Source organism: Balaenoptera physalus (assembly GCF_965194825.1).
Source record: "Balaenoptera physalus genome assembly, chromosome: X".
Lineage (NCBI taxonomy): Eukaryota > Metazoa > Chordata > Mammalia > Artiodactyla > Balaenopteridae > Balaenoptera > Balaenoptera physalus.
The window spans coordinates 105,419,206-105,443,772 of record NC_138903.1 but is presented as its reverse complement, the minus strand read 5'-3'; the positions used below and the strand labels follow the sequence as shown (position 1 = coordinate 105,443,772).

Below are 24,567 nucleotides of genomic sequence, written 5' to 3'. Positions count from 1 at the left end.
TCTAGTAAAATTCTCTAGTAGAAAAGTCAATGCAACTCATGCTGTAAAACAAAAGTGGTAAAGTCATATAAATAAAGCAGAATACTGTTACAGGCTTTATTTTTTTAATAATTTAAACCATAATTCAAAAAGAGCCATGTACCAAAATGTTCACTGCAGCTCTATTTACAATAGACAGGACATGGAAGCAACCTAAGTGTCCATAAACAGATGAATGGATAAAGAAGATGTGGCACATATATACATGGAATATTACTCAGCCGTAAAAAGAAATGAAATTGAGTTATTTGTAGTGAGGTGGATGGACCTAGAGTCTGTCATACACAGTGAAGTAAGTCAGAAAGAGAAAAATAAATACCGTATGCTAACACATATATATGGAATCTAAAAAAAAAAAAAAATGAACCTAGGGGCAAGACGGGAATAAAGACACCGACCTACTAGAGAATGGACTTGAGGATACGGGGAGCGCGAAGGGTAAGCTGGGACAAAGTGAGAGAGTGGCATGGACATATATACACTACCAAACATAAAATAGCTAGCTAGTGGGAAGCAGCCACACAGCACAGGGAGATCAGCTCGGTGCTTTGTGACCACCTAGAGCGGTCGGATAGGGAGGCTGGGAGGGAGGGAGACGCAAGAGGGAAGAGATATGGGGACATATGTATATGTATAACTGATTCACTTTGTTATAAACCAGAAACTAACACACCATTGTAAAGCAATTATACTCCAATAAAGATGTTTAAAAAAATAAAATAAAATAAATTTATTTATTTTATTTATTTATTTATTTTTGGTTGCATTGGGTCTTCGTTGCTGGGTGCGGGCTTTCTCTAGTTGTGCAAGCGGGGGCTACTCTTCATTGTGGTGCGCCGGCTTCTCATTGTGGTGGCTTCTCTTGTTGCAGAGCACGGGCTCTAGGTGTGCAGGCTTCAGTAGTTGTGGCATGCAGGCTTCAGTAGTTGTGGCATGCAGGCTTCAGAAGTTGTGGCTCGTGGGCTCTAGAGCGCAGGCTCAGTAGTTGTGGTGCATGGGCTTAGTTGCTCCATGGCATGTGGGATCTTCCCAGACTAGAGATCGAACCTGTGTCCCCTGCATTGGCAGGCGGATTCTTAACCACTGCACCATCAGGGAAGTCCCTGTTATAGGCTTTAGGGTAATGAGGTTAGGTGAACAAAATGAACAATTCTAAAATTGCAATAAATCTTCAGTGAAGAATCTTAGTTGTTTAGTTGGGTGTTCTAAGTTGTTGTCTTTTTTTAATTTTTATTGGAGTATAGTTGATTTACAATGTTGTGTTAGTTTTGGGTGAACAGCAAAGTGAATCATATATATATATATATATATATATATATATATATATATATATATTCACTCTTTTTTTAGATTCTTTTCCCATATAGGCCATTACAGAGTCTAGGTCTTTTCTTTTAACCCCGTTTTGAAAGCCCTTGGTATCAAATATCATCTGGATAATCAGTCATTAAAGATATATTCTAAGGGCTTCCCTGGTGGCGCAGTGGTTGGGAGTCTGCCTGCCAGTGCAGGGGACACGGGTTCGAGCCCTGGTCTGGGAAGATCCCACATGCCGCAGAGCAACTAGGCCCGTGAGCCACAATTACTGAGCCTGCGCGTCTGGAGCCTGTGCTCTGTAACAAGAGGCCGCGATGGTGAGAGGCCCGCGCACCGCGATGTAGAGTGGCCCCCACTTGCCACAACTAGAGAAAGCCCTTGCGCAGAAACGAAGACCCAACACAGCCATAAATAAATAAATAAATAAATAAAAAATTAAAAAAAAAGATATATTCTAAGACTTCACTGCTAAAGATATCCATGATCGTGATTCATATTTGAAACTCAAGTCACTGAGAAGAGACACTAAATGTAAAACCAAATGAAACACTAAATGTAAAACCAAATGAAAGCTATAATATTCATATCTTAAGAAGGATGCTGCATTTTGCAGTAATATGTATTTCTAGGCTAAGACTGTTTCCCTCAAGAAAAGTATCAATAGAATTTAAAGGATAAACTTCTAACCAGCTGGCAAAATTTACTTTTAATGTTTCATTTATTTCAAAATTGATTTTATTGCAGCCAAAACAATGGAATTAACTGTACACAATAAACTATTATATATATACATATATATACATTTTAAATTTTAGGGAATAAAGTTTACTTTGGCAGAGAGTGTTAAACAAAATTAAAGTTGTGGGCTTCCCTGGTGGCGCAGTGGTTGAGAATCTGCCTGCAAATGCAGGGAACACGGGTTCGAACCCTGGCCTGGGAGGATCCCACATGCCGCGGAGCAGCTGGGCCCGTGAGCCACAACTGCTGAGCCTGCGCGTCTGGAGCCTGTGCTCCGCAACAAGAGAGGCCACGATAGTGAGAGGCCCACGCACCGCGATGAAGAGTGGTCCCCGCTTGCTGCAACTAGAGAAAGCCCTTGCACAGAAACGAAGACCCAACACAGCCAAAAATAAATTTAAAAAAAATTTTTTAAAAAAATAAATAAAAACAAACAAACAAACAAAAAACTGACAACCCCATACCCTGGAAAAAAAAATTAAAGTTGCATACGTTAGTAACATAACTCAATATCCTTAATTTGGTAGAAGTGTGACATTTTCTTGCTTTCCTGTGTTCTGCTAAATCACCACAACCTAAACTGCTTTATAAAACGTATATGCTGAAATTTAATTTTACTGTTTTTGCTTACTCTCTGATTACAAACAAAACTTTTCATAAGGCTCTTCTATTTCTGGGTCCATCTCATCATCAGTATCATCCAAGTATGGATCAACAGCCCCCGATAAATTTGTTCACAGATATAGAGAACAAACTAGTGGTTACCAGTGGGAAGAGAGAGGGTGGGAGAGGCAAGATAGGGGTAGGGGATTAAGAGGTACAAACAATTATGTATAAAATAAATAAGCTACAAGGATATATTGTACAACACAGGGAATATAGCCAATATTTTATAATAACTATAAATGTACTATAACCTTTAAAAATTGTGAATCACTATGTTGTAAACCTGTAACTTATGTAATATTATACAATAAAAAAGGTTAAAAAGTAAAATTAAAAAAAAAGAAAAAGAAGTCAGGGTAAGGAGAAAGTGCCAATTTTTTTTTTAATTAACATAAAACCTGAAACAGTAAAACTATAAGAAAACATATGGGAAAAGTTTCTTGACATTGGTCATGGCAATGATTTTTTGGTCATGATGCCAAAAGCACAGACAGCAAAAGTAAAAATAGACAAATAAGACTGCATCAAACTAAAAAGCTTTCTGCACAGCAAAGGAAACAATTGCCAGAGTGAAATGGCAACCTATGGAATGGGAGAAAATATTTGCAAACCATATATCTGATAAGAGGTTAATATCCAAAATACACAAGGAACTCGAACAACTCAATAGCAAAACACAAAACAAAACACGACAACAAAGCACAAAATAACGCAATTGAAAAATGGGCAAAGGTGGGGGTGGAGGGATAGATTGTGAGCTTGGGATTGACATGTATACATTGCTATATTTAAAACAGATAACCAGGGGACTTCCCTGGTGGTCCAGTGGGTAAGACTCCACACTCACAATGCAGGGGGCCTGGGTTCGATCCCTGCTCAGGGAACTAGATCCCACATGCACGCCGCAACTAAGAAGTCCGCCAGCCTCAACTAAGACCCAGCGCAGCCAAAATAAATAAAGAAATAATAAATAAATAAATATTAAAAAAAAAAAAGATAACCGGGACTTCCCTGGCGGTCCAGTGGTTAAGACTTTGCCTTCCGACGCAAGGGGTGCAGGTTTGATCCCTGGTCAGGGAGCTAAGATCCCACATGCTTCGCGGCCAAAAACCAAAACATAAAACAGAAGCTGGGACTTCCCTGGTGGCGCAGTGGTTGAGAGTCCGCCTGCCAATGCAGGGGACATGGGTTCAAGCTCTGGTCCGGAAGGATCCCACATGCCGCAGAGCAGCTAGGCCTGTGTGCCACAACTACTGAGCCCACGTGCCACAACTACTGAAGCCTGCACACCTAGAGCCCGTGCTCTGCAACAAAGAGAGGCCACTGCAGTGAGAGTCCTGTGCAGCGCAACAAAGAGTGGCCTCCGTTCATCACAACTAGAGAAGGCCCACGTGCAGCAATGAAGACCCAATGCAGCCATAAATAAATTAATTTTTCAAAAGGAAGCAATATTTAACAAATTCAATAAAGACTTTAAAAATGGCCCGCCCACATCAAAAAAAATTTTTTTTAATAAAATAAAATAGACAACCAACAAGGACCTACTGTATAGCCCAACAAGGTCCTACTGTATAGCGGCAGGGAACTCTGCTCAGTATTCTGTAATAACTTAAATGGGAAAAGAATTTGAAAAAGAGTAGATACATGTATATGTATAACTGAATCACTTTGCTGTACACCTGAAACTAACACAACACTGTTAACTAACTATACTCCAGTATAAAATAGCAATTTAAAAAAATTTTTTTAATGGGCAAAGGTACATCAACTATACTTCAATAAAAGTTAATTAATTAATTAATTTTAAAATGGGCAAAGGATCTGAATAGATATTTCTCAAAAGAAGACATACAAATGGCCAACAGGTATATGAAAAGGTGCTCACTATCACTAATCATCAGGGAAATGCAAATCAAAACCACAATGATATCACCTCACACCTGTTAGAATGGCTATTATCAAAAACACAAGAGGTAACAACTATTGGTGAGGATATGGAGAAAAGGTAATCCATGTACACTGTTGGTGGGAATGTAAATTGATACAATCATTATGGAAAACAGTATGAAGGTTTCTCAAGAAAATTAAAAATAGAACTACCCTATGATCCAGCAGTCTCCCTTCTGGCTATATAACCAAAGGAAATGAAATTGAACCCAGAGGACATTATGCTAAGTGAAATAAGCCACACACAGAAAGACAAATACTGCGTGATCTCACTTACATGTGTAATCTAAAAGAGTTCAAAGTCATAGAAGAACAGAGTAGCATGGTGGTTGCCAGGAGTTGGGGTTTGGGGAAAATGGGGAGATGTCGGTCAAAGGGCACAAAGATTCAATTAGGCAAGATGAATAAGTTCTGGAGATCTAATATACAGCACGATGACCATAGTTAACACTTCTGGACTGATACTTGAAATGTGCTAAGAGGGTAGATCTTAAGTGTTCTTACCACAAAAAGGGGGGGAGGGGCAACTATGTGAGGTGCCAGATATGTTAATTAGCTTGATTGTGGCTATCATTTCACAATGTAAATATATATCAAAATAGCAAGTTGGGGCTTCCCTGGTGGCACAGTGGTTGAGAATCCGCCTGCCAGTGCAGGGGACACAAGTTTGATCCCTGGTCCGGGAAGATCCCACATGCCGCGGAGCAACTAAGCCCTGTGTGCCACAACTACTGAGCCTGTGCTCTAGAGCCCGTTAAGCCACAACTACTGAGCCTGTGTGCTGCGACTACTGAAGCCCACGCGCCAAGAGCCCGTGCTCCGCAACAAGAGAAGCCACCGCAAGGAGAAGCCCGCGTACCTCAGTGAAGAGCAGCCCCTGATCGACGCAGCTAGAGAAAGCCCGCGTGCAGCAACGAAGACCCAATGCAGCCAGAAATAAATAAATAAAATAAATAAATTTTTTTAAAAAAGCAAGTTGTACAGATTGAATATAATTTTTGTCAATTATACAATAAAACTGAAAAAAATTAAAGGAAAATAAAATAGACACGGAAATAGAGAGGGAAGAAGAAAATGATACATAGCACCAGGTAAGGACATTTAAAAGAACAACATTTATTATAATAATAGGAACAATACCTAACCATTATAGAGAGAGCTTAGGAAGACTTTTTCTCCTCTCCTACTTTAACTTTCATTCTCCACCCTTCCCAACTCCCAACAAAGAATTTTCACTTACATATCCTGTTATCATCTCAAACCAAAATGTCTGTTCACCATTCAAGAAGCAATAGTTGAGCGCCAACTTAGTGTCAGGCACTGCGAATTCTCTGATGAATCAAACAGGGCTTCTTTCTTCCATGAGTTCAGACTAGTAGGGAATAAAAACATAAAGACAAGTAAATTCCAGTAGGTATGTTACCGTATACAAGTTCGTCTGCCCCACGCACAGTGAGGCCAAACACTACCGAAAGTCAGAGTTTGGAGCAGAGAAAGGTTTATTGCAGGGCCATGCAAGGAGATATGGGTGGTTCATGCCCCAAAAAAACCCCAAACTCCCTGAAGCGTTTCAGCAAAGCATTTTTTTTAAAAGCCAGGTGAAGGAGGGGGGTGTCACAGGGTATGTGATCAGCTGGTGCACAGTTCTCTGATTGGTTGATGGTGAGGTAACAGGGCGCTGTCACAGGGGTCAACATTATCAATCCTCAGGCTCCAGTAGGCCTGGGGGCTACATGCTCATGGTCATCAAGTAGTTAACATCTTCCATTCTGTGGGGGGCTTTCAAATCAGTAAAACAACTCAGGAAATGTGCATCAGATACTGTTATCTAGGTACTTCAGAGAGGAGCTAAAGCAGAGGACATGGGGGAAGGCCTCCTGCTCCGTTACAGGTATTAGGTGCTTGGCCACGTCTGTTCCAAGTCGGGAGATGGAAGGGAGAGTGGGAGACCAGGACACCTTGTGAAAGAACCTGAGGAAGAGTGAGAATGTTGAGGGAGTAGGATTTATAAGAGGTTGCTGCGGATGAATTGAATTAAAGGATGAAGATGGGCACAAGGAAGGTAGAAAATGCTTAATTGGGACCGTTCAGAAGCAGGATGAGAGATGAATGGGACTCAGAAGGCAGGTGGACTCCTCAGAGCGAAGGTGCAGCCGCATCACTCACCCCCTCCCGGTCCAGGAGGCTGGGTCCCCGCTCCTCGCTCCCGCAGCGGCGCGAGTGGCGGCCGCGCTCAGCGGACGAGGACGCAGAAGCGAAAGGGGCGCACCGAGGTGCCGAGGGCCGCTCAGCTGGTTTTGGGAGCCTCGTCTGAGGTCACCCAACTGATGGCCCGAGGCCATTCCGGTCCCCGGGCCGAGAGCAAGGCTGCGAGCGAGAGCGGAGTCCCCTCGGGCTCGGGGCTCTTTGACGAACTGCGATGCTTGCCCCCCAGAGCCCGAGGCCTCCCCCCTCCGGGCTGCACAGCCAGACACCCGAGCAATCGCTGCCGCGAAGAAAGGGGGCGCTCTCGAGCTGGCGCCTTGTCTTCCAGAACCTCGATGCTGCGGACCCGCCCAAAGCAGAGGAAACCTTGAAAACGGTTGCAGGTGAGTCGACCAAGCCCTTCCCCCTCTCCTAGAGTGCGCTCCTGCCAACGACGGGAAGGGCTGTGCGCATCCCTGGAAAGGAGCTGCATCCTTCCGGTTCCTCAGGAGACTCTCCGAGTCTAAGCTGAAGAGGAGACCGTGTCCTTTCTCAGCCCCGTATTTGAAATAACTGAAGGGAAGGGCGTTGGGACACAGGACATATTTCACGGAGGCCATTTCAACAATACAGTGAATTCATCTTGTGTCTGGGGTATGTGTGTATATGTATATACGTATACACACAGACACACACACTATATATATTATATAACATGGGTGTGTACTGTGTCATATATCTCTATGTATATATGTGTATGTATATGTGTGTATAATACAGGAATGGCTCAAATCAAAGTACATATTTTTAAAATCTCCCCTGAATTAAAAAATATAAATGGAATAGGGAGAAAAGTACAAAGTATTGAAAATATTTCCTACGGAAATGACAATATGTTTGTATTACAGTTGCAATATTTAGCATAAAGAATACAGGAGGCTGAGTTATGTTTTAATTCTGATAAACAACAAATATATTTCTGGATAAGAATGTCCCATGCAATATTCGAGACATACTTACATTAAAACATTGTTTGTTGTTTATTTAAAATTCAAATATAAGTCAGGGTCCTGCATGTTATCTGCCAATGCAAGTTTATTTCCTATTCTTCAAGATCAACAAGATTAAAATGTTGATGCAGTTTTAAAATTTCAAATTTCTATACATTTGTTCTTTTATGTAATACTTCATTTTAGTCATAAAATGATAATTGGCATTATGAAAATACAAGGACTTCATAAAAGTCCAAAGTAAAAAGAACAAATCTACTCACATCTGATGAAGATGAAATAATCAGGGTTGATGATATTGATGTACCTTCCCACCGACATCCCTATGCACACAAGGATGAAGAAGAGAGGGTGAATGGGGGCATGTGTGCAGCAGGAGAATCTAATAAGACTGGAATCATACCACATACACTTTTAAAATACAGAGTATTATATTTAAATTTTACTTCATTTAACAGAAGAAAAAGAAACAAAGGAGATTGAAAAAACTGCTGAACTTCAGGAAAATGTTCTTGACCACATGAGGGACAAAAGGGGATTCATAAAATCCCCTTTTTCTTCTCCAGGGTACTCTGACCTTCCCAGCCTGTTACCTTGTCTCTGAGGCATAATGTTTCTTAATACTCTCCCAAGGGGCCTCCCTGGTGGTGCAGTGGTTAAGAATCCGCCTGCCAATGCAGGGGACATGGGTTCGATCCCTGGTCCGGGAAGATCCCACATGCCGCGGAGCAACTAAGCCTGTGCACCACAACTACTGAGCCTGTGTGCCACAACCACTGAGCCTGCGTGCCACAACTACTGAAGCCCGCGCGCCTAGAGCCCGTGCTCCACAACAAGAGAAGCCACCGCAATGAGAAGCCCACGCACTGCAATGAAGAGAAGCCCCCGCTCGCCGCAACTGAAGAAAGCCGGTGCGCAGCAATGAAGGTCCAACGCAGCCAAAAATAAATAAATGAATAAATAAATTTATTTTTAAAAAAAGACTCTCCCAAGATGCATGCTTATCACTAATAACAGCTACAAAATTCACCAGCAAGTATGACTAGGACAAGTGGGACCTGGTTCATTACCATGGGACTTCCTGTCCTGGACACTCATGATGTCTTACTCCTCAGTGGTCAGAAATTTAAGATCAGAACTAGGTAAGCAGAGTGAAGGATCAAGTTAGAGAAACTCACAGGCAGGGATGGAGGGGAGAGACCAAAGCATGTATGGAAGCAGGACTTATAATGAGAAACAACAGGGCAGAACAGTGGCATCCTATGATTGTTAGCTTTAGGTGTGCTTTCAATTACATTCTTCTGCTCCAGAAAATGAAAATTGTTTAATGTTATTAGCTTCTCAGGCAGAGGCTGCAAATTGGCAGCTGCAGACTGAGTCTATTCCACAGACCTGTTTTAGGTAGGCAGCATGTTTTTCAATAAAACATATTTCAGTTAGTTGCCAACATTTAAAGAATGCAAGGTTTCATATAAACATTTTGATTTGGGGCCAGTCTTGAAAAACTGGGAAAATCTGGCAGTCCTAGCCCAACATTCCTGCCCAGCAACACTGAGCTGGAGCTGAGTCCTGGCCATCTTCTTCAGAAGAGACATATTCTTCCCCAATTTGCCAGTCCCCATGCTCCTTGCTCTTAAATTATCGGCCTGCCTTTGTCAGCATTTGTTTGTAACCCTGATCATTTAAAAACATGGTTTTTTATTATTCAAAATAATAGCAGAGAGAATCTTAGGATAAACCCCATGTACTCCTCACGCGGTATCAACAATTATCCATCACCAACGTTGTTTCATCAACACCCTAACCAATTATCCAACACACTTGCATCTGCCCCTTGATTATTTAGATGCAAATAATGCTACAGTGAGCATGTGTGTGCAAAGAACTCATTTCCCCCCCCAAAATGAGCCCTGTTACACCGGCCTGGTTTAAACTATCTATGCATGCAGCAGAAAGACTGCAAGTCCTAAGATGGGAGAATGAAAATGAGGTCTCAGGCAGGGAGAGAAGGCCTTTCGTGTCACTTAAAATCTACAGTTTGGAAACTTTCAACAGGATTTAAATACAGTGTTAAACCCCATTAACTAGGATATTGAGAAGATAGTGAAGTCTAACTGACAGTTTTGTTTGTTTGCAAAAATAGTAGGCAGATATTTAGGGACGAGCTATTTTATGACCTTTACCCTCATTGTTGTTGACTGTCTTACTAAAATGCCTGTTCCACCTTCTTGCCTTAAGAATAAGGGATGGGATTGGGACCTCCTGGTTGAATAGCAGTGCCTAGGATAACCTGCCATGCTGGACAACAGCGGCTCCGGTCCAGGATCCTGGAACCGTAGCCAGAGCAGAGTGAGCTGACCTGGTCCTGAGCCCAGGAAGGTTTGGAGGGTGGGGCAGGTTGGAGCGTGCAGAATTGACAATGGTGACAATGGTATGCCTCTTTTCCCTAAACTCTTGGGTGGCCTAAGATTTTTGAGAGTCTTTGTTAACTTGGGTCGAGTTGATCTCAACTTCCCTTAACACTACAGGCTAAAATACCAATGCAGTGTCCAGAGCTTCAGCAACTCTCACGTCCCAGTAAGACAAGTCACAACCCCCCTGGGCCCCCTTGCCAGACCACCTTTCTAACTCTCAAGACATTTCAAAGGACTAATGACCCCTTGGACATCTTTGAAGGAGACCTTCTGTCTAAAAATCCAACATGTTCCAGGACTTCCCTGGTGGCCCAGTGGGTGGGACTCCGTGCTCCCAATGCAGGGGGCCCCGGTTCGATCCCTGGTGGGGGAACTAGATCCCACCTGCCGCAACTAGGAGCCCGCATACCGCAGTGAAGATCCCGTGCGCCCCAACTGAGACCCAGCACAGCCAAAAAGAAAACAACCAACATGTTCCTTCCTACTAATTATTTACTTCACACTGAAGATAGGCTTTTCAAATAGGGAGCCGTTCCCCTCAATATGACTTTACATGGGGTCCACTATTTACCATGCCCAAATCCACCCCCGCAACAAGGTGAGGAGGGGGCAGGAGGCAGCCAATGGCTGATGCTCAGCCGCCAGGGTACAAAGCATTATTATCCTGTTACCAGGCATTGTATCAACAGCAAGGATCTGGTACAACAATTCATAAGCTAAACCTGCATCCAATACCTGGAAAAAACATTAGAATATTAAAATTGAGAGGAGAGGGACTTCCCTGGCGGTCCAGTGGTTGACTCCGAGCTTCCACTGCAAGGGGCACAGGTTCGATCCCTGGTTGGGGAGCTAAGATCCCACATGCCGTGTGGCGCGGCCAAAAAATAAGAAAAAAAAATTAAAAATTAAAATTGCGAGGAGAGAGACACAATAATAAGCCTAAGCCAGAACTTGGCACACAGACGGGGGAGCTCACTAAGGGTAAGCTGAAGGGAGGGAGTGTGGTGGTAACTTTCCTGAGGTATTTTAGCAAGAAGGAAATAGCTTCTCCTGATGCAGTTTAAAATCTCAATGGCATATAAAGTTGCATGCTATGCTTTTTGCATTATGACATTAACTGTGCAATATACTAAACCAATCCTTTTCCCGCTCTGATTGTAGCTCTGGTTTAAGAATAGGAGGGCCAGGTGCAGTAGAAATGAGAGAGCATCAATGCTTCAAGATGCACCATCTGTTTCCCTGGACCACCTTGCCATCATAATGTTGGATGGGCCCTAAAATACCATCCTCGTTCAGAAGCCAGATTGGAGATGGGTTCTTCTGATACCACTGACACCTGGGCTGCCCATGCTGCCCATGCCACCCATACCTCCTCTGTATTTGTATTATCAATAAAGAGGCAAATTCTCCATATATTTGTCTTTGTGTGTCAAATGCGGCAAGCCGGGTATGTATGAAAATTGTTAAGGAAATGCCATTTAAACAGAATGACAAGGAGGCCTCCTTTCATGAGGTGACATCCCTGAATCACTATCAGTAGGTCCTGTACATCACAGAAGTTTCCCAAGTGCCCACTGGTGAGTTTGCACTGACCCATATATTCTCCTCCGTCTCTCCCCCATCACTCCATCCTTAACCCCACCCTGCCCCTTTGGGACCACGTGCATATGCACGATTGGGCGGGGTGAGTCCCTAGTGTGAGAACAGTGTGTTTCCAGACAGGGATGAGCTCCGTTCATGCTGACAAGTTCAGGCTGAACACTGGACTCTAAGGGAATCTTCCTTAAGAGGCTGCTCACAAAGATTCATGGGAAGGTGGCAGCAGAGCATTCATCCAGTATGCTCCAAATTCTGTTCACTGTTCTTTCTCTTTGGGGAGGAGATTGGGGAATAGGAGCCATTCTGGCACACAGGTTCTGCTGCTTGAAAAGAAACATGAGAAGAGACTCCGTCAAGGCCAGAAAGAGGCACTTCTCCCTGTTCTTCCTTCCCCCCACCAGCCCAGGAAAGCGTATTCATCGCTCCTTCCCCAGCTGAGAAGCTGACTATCACACCTTCAAATGTATTTCGTCACCTTCAACATCCTTGAGAGAACCCCAATTTCCGCTGTTAAACACTAAAAGGGAAACTTTTGGTTTAATGGTGCTCAAAGCAAGAATAAGGAGATGTTCTCCCAAGCAGTGCTCCAGAATAATCACTCATTGCAAAGAAGCAGTCATACTTTTGCTTTATTCATGTTGTCTTCTTTGTGTGAAACTACCAGGGTGGGAAAAAAAAATAAGTTTAGGAGAGTGAAAAGCCAGGCCCACTTTTTAAAAAGCATTACGTTCTTCTCAGTTGAACCTTTGGTGTTGAGTAATCTTTAGCAATGTGAGGCTCCTTAAGTGGGGTTTGATGTTAAAAGTGATTAAATATTTCAATGACTACAGATAAGGTGCCTTGGTTACATCAGATCTTCCTCTCAGGGGAGTTAATCAAAGACCAGTCTCACAGCACTTCTATGTTCCCAGTGTGAAGGAGGCTCTGTTTTCTCAGGAAAGCTTACACTCTTTGCCATGGTGTCCACTAATTTTTATTCCTTCTTCCCACCTTTCTCACTTGTGGGTGTCAAATGTCAGCCAAGTGGTTGTAACATCAGGCTTCCACAGAGAGAAGGATGTTACTGCTACACAGAGACGCCAGACCTTGTGGGGAGTGGGAGAAATTCGAGAATGTTCCCGTGTATGCCCACTGTCATTCTCACCAGATGATTCTGAAACCAAAAATTCTTATTTCCTAGTGTTGACCACTATCCTTTTTTAAACATTAGGTTTCTCGGTGCTTTAAGGACCCTCAGAACTACAGGGCCTGTACAAATAAGCTCCAGGACACCGTCAGACCCAGTCCTGACCCCTTCTCTACTTTGGCCACAGCGGAAAGGACCACATTCAACCTTTCCAACCTGAGACTGAAAGCCAGAGAATGCTCAGCACAAATCCCCCAGATAACCCTCACATCCAGTCTGACACACTCTAACAACATTCTTTTTTCATGCTCAGGCTGCCTGGGAGAAACAAAAAAAAAAGTGAATATCTTTCCTGTAAGTGGCTGGTGTCTTCATCATATACACTCTTTTTTTTAAACATGTCTCTACTTCTTTCAGATGCCAGGTATATTAAGGCAGAGTGGTGGCATGAGGCATAAGAAATAAGCAAAGCATTGCTGTAGATGATAATTTACCCTTAGTCTAGGTTTGCAAAGAGATAGATAGGTCTTCTAAAATTAATCCCCCAAATTAATTAGTGCCCCAAAGAGAATTTCTCTCAATGTACATTTCAAATATCCCAAAGACATAGATCAGAAATTAATTATTCTGACATAATGAAATAACTTTGATTTATAAAAAAAATCTTTAGAAACTGGCTACCAACAAATACAGAGACCTGAGGGAGGTTGTCTTAGTTTTGGCTAAAAAGTTATAAGCACAATCTTGTAAGGAGTACAGTAGATTCAGCCTATTACAATAATCTAATAGTTCTGGATGTAGTCTTGCTTTCTAAAGTTTTTCACAATGAAGAACACATGCTAGTGAACTTTCAAAATAGTAAGGTTGGTGATCAAATTAAGTAGGAAGAAGGTATTGCCGACTAAAAAAAAATGCGCAACCTAAAAGTTGAGAATTATGCTTTATTTGGCGAACAAAACTGAGAACTTCAGCCCGGAAGACAGCCTCTCAGAGAGCTCTGAGGGACTGCTCCAAAGAGGTAAGGGAGGAGCCATGATATATAGGAGTTTTGCAACAAAAAACAGGTAGTCGGAACATCAAAAGATTACTGTTAATTAAAGAAAACCAGACATCTCAAGTTACTGAATTTAGCGTGCTTTTCTATGTCTGAGAAGATGCAAGAGTCTGGGCTCATTGAAATCATTCCTTTGATAGGCACCTTAGTGATCTAGGGCCAGTTTCCTGCTTTTCTCCATCCTGAATCCCCTCAGGGTGCACCGTTGTGGGGGGCTGTAGTGACTGCTGGCTTGGTGGCTGCAACATCCCTTGTTTACTGATATGGCAGGCGACAGTTTTCATCCATGGTATGAACTGTTTGAGGGAAAAACTTTTTTAAAAAACTAGATTTATGTAGACTGGATCTTGATTCAAATGAATATAATATAACGAGAACCCTGGAGATCTAACTTGGAAGTGCCTGACCGTCAAAATTCCAAGCTCCTATTTTAACTACAAGTACTTAGAAACAAAGGGCAGCGGGAAAGGAAGGAACCAGAAACAATTCTTTATCAGGCAATACAAGAGTGTGGTCCCTCCAAATAGATGTGAAAAGTGACTTTTTAAATTAAGAGAAGAGTTCCTATAAATGTATACAAAACAGGGCAATGAAGTCTGTTTTGAGTTGTCGTCAAAAGAACAAAACTACATTTGCCTGAATTCTGATTATGGGGTGTTGTGCTTACCACGGAGCACGCTCTGAGCACACATACTGATCTACCATGCAGTCATTTGGTGCTGAAGTGGCTCCTCTAGGAAATGTCAGACCTTGGAAGTGAAATAATGAGGAAATAATGAAGCTAAAATAGAACACTTCACTGGATTTCCTGATTGGTAAGTTCAGCTTGGTCTACAACACAGACTGGGGTTCTCAAAACCTTGAGTGAGGACTTCCCTGACAGTCCAGTGGCAGTTAGGACTCCCACGCTTCCACTGCAGAGGGCATGGGTTCGATCCCTGGTCGGGGAACTAAGATCCCGCATGCTGCACGGCGTGGCAAAAAACAAAACAAAACAAACAAAACAAAACAAAAAAACCTTGAGTGGACACCTCAGGAGTCAGTTGCTATGACAACATAACCTTCATCACATATCCCTCATCCTAAGAATGCTGCAAGACATTACTTTTGTGTTGGGATTCATTTGAGACTTTCCTTACACTCCCTCCCATTAAACCAATACAGTAGGGTGTCTCAGGGAAAGCGAATCCTTGCCTCAGCCAGATCATTTTAGCAGACACACACTCTTTTTTCCTTTGTGGAACTCACACGAGATCATCTTTGACAAATGAGACGAATGTTCACCAGCCCTGTAGTAAAAGGTCGGCAACAACAGAGAAACCAGTCTCATCATTTCATGATGCTCTTCCAAGCAAAGTACCTTTTTGTCTTCTGGGGGACACCCAGGTTAAAGGAAGAAACCACAGTAGTCTCTCTGCATCGCAGGGAATGGACCTCTGTGGGCATCCAGCCCATTCCCTTCATACTACAGATGAGGGAATGCAAGTCCAGAGCAGTGGGGTGGCCTGCAAGAGAGAGAGCATGTGGAGTTGGTCTCAGAGAATGTCAGTCTCTGGGTGACCATGCCCTTCCCTGGGCCCAGATTCATCCAGCTATGGGCAGTGCACACGCAGGTTCAGCTCTTCAGCACTTACCACCTCCATCCTGCACAGAACTCTTTCCTTCAAAGGGCTGATGACTTAAGGTTTCTCACTCAGCCTCAGCACTAAGGCCCCCACTCTCCACCCTTAAGGCATGCAGTATCCTGGGGTTCCCCCTTGCACAGCAAACACGAGAGCGTTAAGAGAGTGATGCAACGCGCACCCGGCTCACAAAAGCTGAGTGTGATTCCACGACAACAGCCCTCATTTCCTCCAATCTCCTTGCAAAGCCAAGCCTGCCACCTGGCAGCACAACTCATGAAAAACAGCCTGCTGCACGCATGTGCTAAAATGACTTCTTAAGGAAAGCAGGCTAACGGCTTGGAGACCTTAATTATGCCAATAGGAATACAAAAGACTCTGAAAGCCCATTCTTTCGTGTTTCACAAACAAGGGGACACGAGTGATTTAAAAGGTGGTGTTCAGGCATGGGTAGCACACTGGTACACCTGGCTCCCTCCAAAGCTCAGCCCCCAAACAAAACTAGGGCTTTTATGAGAACTGCAGAGTTGGAACTTGATTTTCTATTTCAGGCCTAAGAATCTTGGTCTGGGTGGGGGGAATGTAGGCAAGATAGAGACCAAGGGAGGGTCTCTGTCCCATTCCCCTTGAACACAGTAGAAAAAGGAGCAAAGCAAAGGATATTTTGAAACCAGAAGTGGTGGAGACTAGGGGGAGCAAGAAATCCACATCAGTGGCTGGGCACAGAGCTGGTGCTGGGGTCCGGGGAGCTGGGTGGTCAGCTGGGCTGGGAGGTAGCCAGTGGGACACAAGAAGGTGGCTCTGGCCAGCTGGGTTTTGTAAGACAAAAGACACAGAGAAAGGAAAAACAGAACTCAGGTTCGCGTGCAAATGAGCCCCTAACATCTTCCACAGCCCCCATCACAAGGTTAAGCAACAGAGCTGTCTTTTTCTCTCTAGTTTACCCTCCTTTTAACTCAAAAAAAGTCACATTAAGCGATTTTGCCAGGATTTAAATACTCATAAGGAATGAGGGAAAAGTTAGGACAGGAAGAGGGTCTCAAAATGTGATTGTTTCTGGCCCAGTCTCCAGTCTCAACGCCCCACGAAACAGCCAGGTTCCATTTCATCATTCTAACCAGAAGAAATTTGCAAGGATGTCTCATGAGTTCCATGGACCTACTCAATCACATCAAAACCTCAATTCCAACAAGGAGTCAGACATAGTGAAAGGTGCTTAGTTCTTGCATATTCTGTTGAATTAAGGATTCATTATATATTATAATATAATTCATTTTAATATAGTCCCATGCAATATTTCTGGATAAAATTAAACAGATCAAACTATTGGCTATTGATAAGGGATTTTTTGTTTTTCTTCTACCTGCACTATTTAAATGATTCCCTTTTCCCCACATTGTGTCCTTTTTTATTTGATTCATTCATGTATTAGTTTATTAGAATTTAAGACCACATATAACATATAAGATGCATACAATACAATAAGAAAAAAGTTAACTGTGGATTAAGCTGTCCTTTTTAAAAGAGAAAGTGATTTCCTTTTTCCTGGGTGAATGGTAAGCAGCCTAGGAACAATATTATCAGAATCTGGAATGAATATGGTCAGCATTTCTGCTGATTTGAACCCAAATCAAGGTACACATCTTTTGGTTTTGTTTGTTTGTGTTTTGGCCGCGCCACACGGCTCGTGGGATCTTAGTTCCCCGACCAGGGATCGAACCCGGGCCTTGGCAGTGAAAGCGCAGAGTCCTAACCACGGGACCGCCAGGGAACTCCCATCTTTTGGTTTTTTAATGTATTAGTATGGTTTGTGTGGCTATACTGTATGTTTTATATATATATGAAGGTACTTTGTGGAGTGTTTCATGCAATTTCAGAGGCCTGCGTTCAGAGGAAGTCCAGTTACTTCATATTTAAAGCAAAATAAAAAACAAAAGAAGGCTTGAGTGCATCAAATACCAGAGTTCCATATTTAAAATATATATTTGCCCTTAAAGAAATAGTAAATGAGTGGTACATTTATCTTTGGATATCACTTGTTGTCTAAATGCAGCAAATAAAGAACATCAGTAAATTGGAGTCAAACAATACAAGGGCAGAGGGCTGTGTTTACTTATCTCTGTACCCACAACTCTTTCCCTTTCTCCTTCTCACACACAGATATGATTTGATAGTTGCTCAATTGTATTTGGAATCTGTGACACCATGAGCCATCGGCTGTGCTTTGGGGTCTGGATTGTTGGCCAAGTTTTGGAACTTCCTTGTTTTCAGTCCCTCTCAGATTCTGAGGACAAGCTTCCCCAGACTCAGCATTAGCCTCTAGCACAATCGGTGAGCATCCTAGGGGCCTGGTGGGCAGCGGAACACTCCAATTCTCCATACAAGTCACGAGCTAGGCTCTGCATCATTGCCTGTTCCCTCTCTCTTTTGCACACACACATGCATGTGCACATTCACATGCGTACACACACACACAGGATCTTTAGCTAGTAAATATCCCAGAATAGTCACATCAGTCCATTTCATCCTGAGCACCTTTTGGTTATCAGAACACCTCCACAAACTCCAGACACATTTCTACCTGTAGCCTGTAGACGTCTACCTGTAGACGCAGCTGCGGAGCTTCTCCCAGTGATGTAAAACAAGAAACAGTTGCCTATTTATGGGAGGGTTTTTCCAATGTGAAATACCAATTGGCTGAAGCAGAAGTTTGGGGAATTTTCCATACATATAGTCGCTAATATCAAACTCCTTCCTATAAAAGTAGGAGCAATTTGTCATCAGAGAATAAAGCCTCTCAGGCGAGGTGTTAGAGGCACCGATGAAGCCACTGCCCCAGGAGGGTGTCCAAGTTCACAGCACCTTACTGACTTAGAAGTATTCAGGAGGAAAATTAATTTTTACAGTACATAGTTCAGGCAGGCCCTTTAAACACAGATTAGTGATTATTAGTGATTAAAAGCTTGTTTCCGTCTTATAATCTATTAAACAATTATGGGTATAATTGGAAAGGGGTTACAAATTCAAATGAACACAGACTACAATACGGTCCCCTGCACCCCTGCTAGAGTCCCGCCTGGGTGCTGTAGGTGGTACCCAGGCGCTTGCCCGCGTTGCTGCAGGCTCACAGATTGTTAAGGGGAGTAGCAAATGGAAGTTGAATGCTCCGCACACCCCTCACTTCCCATTCAGGAAACACAGGCTGCTCCTAGGAAACTTGGCAAGAGTGGCCTCACGCCGCGCCACTCGCAGAGGGAGGCAGGAGGAGGGAGGGGTGGGGTTGTCCTCCCAGGAACTAAAACGCATGCCCGCCAATAAGGGGATCAGCAGAGTAACCACGGTGGCAAAGTGGGCTTTTACAGAAAATTGATGCGAAAGTCCACAGCCTGGTGCCGCAAAAGTCATACGTTCTTATTAGAAATTTTCCCAAATCTCACAAGTTTCCTGAGTCAGTTCAGCTCTTCGACCGCGCTCGATGAACAACTGCTTTCAATATCCAATAGCGTGGTCTGGTTTTTCCATTTATAATTATTTCAGAAATGCTTTCAAACATTTTATCATATTTTTCATTTTAACATCTACATTCATATCTTATAATTTGCCTAAGGTTGTTTCCTGCCACAAAATGAGTGATCAACAGATATCTGAATGAATGAACATCTTTGTGCGTATGGCTTTTTTTAAAAAATTATTTTCTTAGGCTAACATTCCAGGCCTGAAATACATAAGCGAAAAAGTATGAATCTTTTCATTGTTCTTGTTGCATATTACCATGGAAGGCAATGTCCAGTTTTGGTTAAGAACATAGGGTTTTTAACTTCAACAACGCTTTATTTATCTGGCTCCCCATACTAGCTGTGTGATGGTGGGCTGGTGACCCTTTCTGGGTCACAGTCGTCTGATCTATGAAAAGGGAGAAACAATAGTTCTCCTGCACAGAAATGTGATGAGGAAGGTGGGCACAATAACTATTGGCTATTGTTATTATTTATTGCCACTTGCAACATACAAATTTCCCCACAGCCTCACAAACATTATGTTTTATCATTTTAAATTTGTTTTTGTGGACTTCCCTGGTGGCTCAGTGGTTAAGAATCTGCCTGCCAATGCAGGGGACATGGGCCCGATCCCTGGTCCGGGAAGACCCCACACACCACGGGGCAACTAAGCCCGTGCGCCACAACTACTAAGCCCACACTCTAGAGCCTGCAAGCCGCAACTAATGAGCCCACGTGCCACAACTACTGAAGCTTGCGCGCCTAGAGCCCGTGCTCCGCAACAAGAGAAGCCACCACAATGAGAAGCCCGCGCACCGCAATGAGGAGTAGCCCCTGCTCGCCGCAACTAGAGAAAGCCCGCGTGCAGCAACGAAGACCCGGTGCAGCCAAAAAAAAATCCTTTAAGAAAATTTGGTTTTGTTTGTTAAATAGGTATAAAGTCGTATTTGTACTTCCTTGTTACATAATGAGGTTTACACCTTTTACAAGTGTTATCTTCCACGTGCTTTTGTCCTGTGATGTCTGCTCTCTTCCTCTTTGAACATTCAGACATTTGGTGCTATTCTTTCAGAGTTTACTCATTTTTAAAATATTCTTAAAGTAACTAATGCTTATCTATCATTCACTGCAAATATTTCCCCTATTCTGTTGTTTTCCTCTTTTTCTTAGTTTTGGGGTCCGTGTTTTCCTTTCCGATTTTGTTATTGCTTCAGAACTTTAAAATTTTCCCTCTCTCATAGTTGACATTACACTTTATCAAATAATTGTGTTGTAAAGATTTGTTTATTCCATACTTTGATTTGATTTTACCTGATTTTAACCCCTTAACTCCACTGACATGTATGGTGCTCCATAGTTGGAAAAGCTAGAAAGGTGAGGATGGGAAAAACACCTACCTTGTACCAGTGCTGTGACAAGTAGGAGAGGCAATGTACTTGGTGTCTAACACCGTGCCTAGAGGTACAGAGCACGCTCTGCACTGTGATGGGAAAACAGCTATTTTGAGTTGCTGCCTAGGCATTGTACAGTAAGACAACCCTGCTCGCACCCAGAGTCTGGACATTTAGATGAGGACCTGAGCTTAGGATTCCCACCACAAGTTCCTGCTTTACTTTTCCCAGAGCACCTTTTAAAATAGCCACTTAGAGTTGCAGTTCCCCCCGCCCCCAGCAAATTAGTGACCTCTGCCCCAATCCACCTTATAAGTACTAGGTGCCACCCTACTCTCTACCTCCGCGCTTGTGACCTGGGATGGAAGACTGCCCTTCCCCCAGGTTGTTCCTCCTCCCACCCCCGTTTCTGGAGTTTGTAAGTAATAATACTTGTGACTTTACTTCCTTTGTGTGAGTGTATAGAAACTGTACCTTCAATTGAAATGGCCCTGGGATTTTCACTTTCCCAAAGTGGGAGCTCAGATGCTGAGGGAGCTACCTGCCAACCCCGTGTGGGTGGCTTGTGCCTACTCATTCAGCAGGTCATAATCTGCATATTCTTAATTTAATACACCAGCTACAGGCCCCCCAACACAAGTACATAGCCAACGCTGTTAATGTAGTTATTACTAGCAGTATTTAAAGTTGAGTATCTGTAAAAGGAGCAGAGGGCTTTGTCGTGTGTCAGTTCTAGGAGTAATATAAATTGTAGAAAATGTATACACAAATTAATGGAAAATGACATATGCACCAGTGCATATGCAAATATGTACACTCACAGACACAAATAAACACATAAAATAATATATTTACTTCTTTATGATACTGAAAGTGATATGAAGGGAAAAGATAGTCACGTTTCAAAATTTAGTTTTACACAATTAAATATTTCAGGAATCCTAGTTAAAAACAAAAGTAAAACTCAGAAGCTAAAAGTGAGTAAAACCTTTGGCCAGATTTTCATTTACTTTAGATCTGCTGTGCTCATATTATTTAAACAAGAAGTTTCAAAAATGTTTCATCTCGAAAAGGGAACCCCCTTGCACTGTTGGTGAGAATGTAAATTGATACAGCCACTATGGAGAACAGTATGGAGGTTCCTTAAAGAACTAAAAATAGAATTACCATATGACCCAGCAATGCCACTACTGGGCATATACCCAGAGAGAACCATAATTCAAAAAGACACGTGCACCCCAATGTTCATTGCAGCACTATTTACAGTACCCAGGTCATGGAAGCAACCTAAATGCCCATCGACAGACGAATAGATAAAGAAGATGTGGCACATATATACAATGGAATATTACTCAGCCATAAAAAGAAACGAAATTGAATTCTTTGTAATGAGGTGGATGGAGCTAGAGTCTGTCATACAGAGTGAAGTAAGTCAGAAAGAGAAAAACAAATATCGTATATTAATGCATGTATGTGGAATCTAGAAAAATGGTACAGATGAACCGGTTTGCAAGGCAGAAATAGAGACACAGATGTAGAGAACAAACATATGGACACCAAGGGGGGAAAGGGGAGGTGGGATGAACTGGGAGATTGGGATTGACACATATACACTAATATGTATAAAATAGATAACTAATGAGAACATGCTGTATAGCATAGGGAACTCCACTTTGCTGTACAGTAGAAACTAACACAACATTGTAAAACAACTATACCCCAATAAAAAAAAAAGTTTCACCTCATGAAAATACATTCAGAAACGTGAATACCTATTTCCTTCTCATCCCTCACACTTCCATAGGAAAGCAAATGTCATTGTAAATGTATTAAAGTTGGGCTTCCCTGGTGGAGCAGTGGTTAAGAATCTGCCTGCCAATGCAGGGGACACGGGTTCGAGCCCTGGTCTGGGAAGACCCACATGCCGCGGAGCAACTAAGCCCGGGTGCCACAACTACTGAGCCTGCGCGTCTGGAGCCTGTGCTCTGCAACAGGAGAGGCCGCAACAGTGAGAGGCCCGCACACCACGATGAAGAGTGGCCCCCGCTCACCACAGCTGGAGAAAGCCCTTGCACAGAAACGAAGACCCAACACAGCCAAAAATAAATAAATTAATTAATTTTTTAAAAATGTATTAAAGTTATTTTCTACCCTTTACCCAATTAGGTAATTCTTAATTCTTTGATTTGAAATAAAAAATTGTCTCATGATGTGCTCTGAAGAAAAGCCTTGAATAGGTTTGGATTATTGGCTTTGGGGGAATTAATCAGGGCTTTACATACACTTACAGAATAGAAACATAGCCAGGGAATATGTTATGACCACTTACAGCTGTGCTCTCTTAAGTTCAGTTGAATAAAATTAAAAACTTGAAGTTATGAATGACAAATTTCAGCCCTGAAATAATGTGTACTGTGAAGTTCCAGCCACCTGGTAATGATCATACCTGAAGCTGCCCAACTGGGCTAGACCTTCCATGGGAATATTTTCTGCTCCCTCTTACAATCACTGTGATTTAAATAATCTTTGTTATACATGTTGCCTTGTCATACATGTCACCTTGTCATACATGTCAAGGGAGACCAGATGCGTTAATCAGTATACAGTATTAAGTTCCCTCCAAACTTTAAGAGGGCATAATCCCTGGGCATATACCCAGAGAAAACCGTAATTCAAAAAGACACATGCACCCGAATGTTCATTGCAGCACTATTTACAATAGCCAGGTCATGGAAGCAACCTAAATGCCCATCAACAGACGAATGGATAAAGAAGTTGTGGTACATATATACAATGGAATATTACTCAGCCATAAAAAGGAACGAAATTGAGTCATTTGTTGAGACGTGGATGGATCTAGAGACTGTCATACAGAGTGAAGTAAGTCAGAAAGAGAAAAACAAATATCATATATTAATGCATGTATGTGGAACCTAGAAAAATGGTACAGATGAGCCAGTTTGCAGGGCAGAAGTTGAGACACAGATGTAGAGAATGGACATATGGACACCAAGGGGGGAAAACTGCGGTGAGGTGGGGATGGTGGTGTGCTGAATTGGGCGATTGGGATTGACATGTATACACTGATGTGTATAAAATTGATGCCTAATAAGAACCTGCAGTATAAAAAAACAAACAAAACAACTAATACTAAACTTTCATTGGGTTATTTGTATGGAAATATGTTAATATAAATGTTTCAGACATTACATGAAATTTCTAAAAATCTTATATTTGTATTTGTATGGAAATATGTATGGAAATATGTTAATATAAATGTTTCAGACATTACATGAAATTTCTAAAAATCTTATATTTGTATTTGTATGGAAATATGTATGGAAATATGTTAATATAAATGTTTCAGACATTACATGAAATTTCTAAAAATCTTATATGTTCTGGTATAATGTTATAAGTAATAATCCTAGTTATTACTTTAAAATGTATATCTCAGAAATAACTAATTTTCTTGTCAACTGCATTATTATGAACTTTCATCAAATCTTTTACCGTGGTCATTTTTAAGTCTTTTGTCATTTACAGACAGTTCTGGGTGTACTCTGATGATTTTGCAAATATGTTCCTATAAAAGGGTTTCATCTTCAAGAAATTCATGGAAAAGACTCTGACAAGTACAGGTTTCTGGTAACTGACTGTACTGCTGAACTGAATGAATAAGCATTTTCAGAACTCTGATGAAAAACTGATGAACTCATAAAAGTGCTAACAAAAGATCAAGATGAAAAAAAAACAATTAATTACATGTGACTGAGTGAACTGATGAGGATGAGTATAATTTTTGTGACTTTCTGTCTGAAATTAAAAAAAAAACAATCCCACAAGGACTCAGAGGCAAAGAATATACAAATCAATTTTCACTGCAAAGTAAAGGAGCTGTTACAGTGGAGGATTACTGGACTGAATGTCAATATTATGACATAGTATGAGTGTGTTTCATGT

General features: G+C 42.2%; 1 protein-coding gene and 1 long non-coding RNA gene across 9 annotated transcripts in view; one reads left to right on the top strand and one right to left on the bottom strand.

Moving 5' to 3' along the window:
• LOC309652084 (uncharacterized protein) overlaps window positions 1-24,567 on the bottom strand; it is a 60,261-nt gene that overhangs the window by 5,468 nt on the left and 30,226 nt on the right. For 2 of the 8 annotated variants that reach the window (XR_014258553.1, XR_014258554.1), the window contains 2 exons: window positions 6,874-8,224; window positions 1,806-6,079 (listed from right to left, as the gene is read on the bottom strand). Coding sequence is in view for 1 of the 8 variants with exons in the window: in XM_082445607.1 (XP_082301733.1) it covers window positions 5,989-6,079; window positions 6,874-7,250; window positions 8,165-8,224 (528 nt within the window). In the remaining 7 variants the exon portion in view is untranslated. Of the gene's footprint in view, window positions 1-1,805; window positions 6,080-6,873; window positions 15,600-24,567 lie in introns of those variants that run through there. The other 6 variants (XM_082445607.1, XR_014258551.1, XR_014258552.1 and 3 more) reach the window with 6 other exon arrangements.
• LOC309652118 lies at window positions 7,216-22,723 on the top strand. Its single transcript, XR_014258597.1, has 2 exons — window positions 7,216-7,295; window positions 11,477-22,723. It is a non-coding gene; the product is annotated as an uncharacterized lncRNA (long non-coding RNA).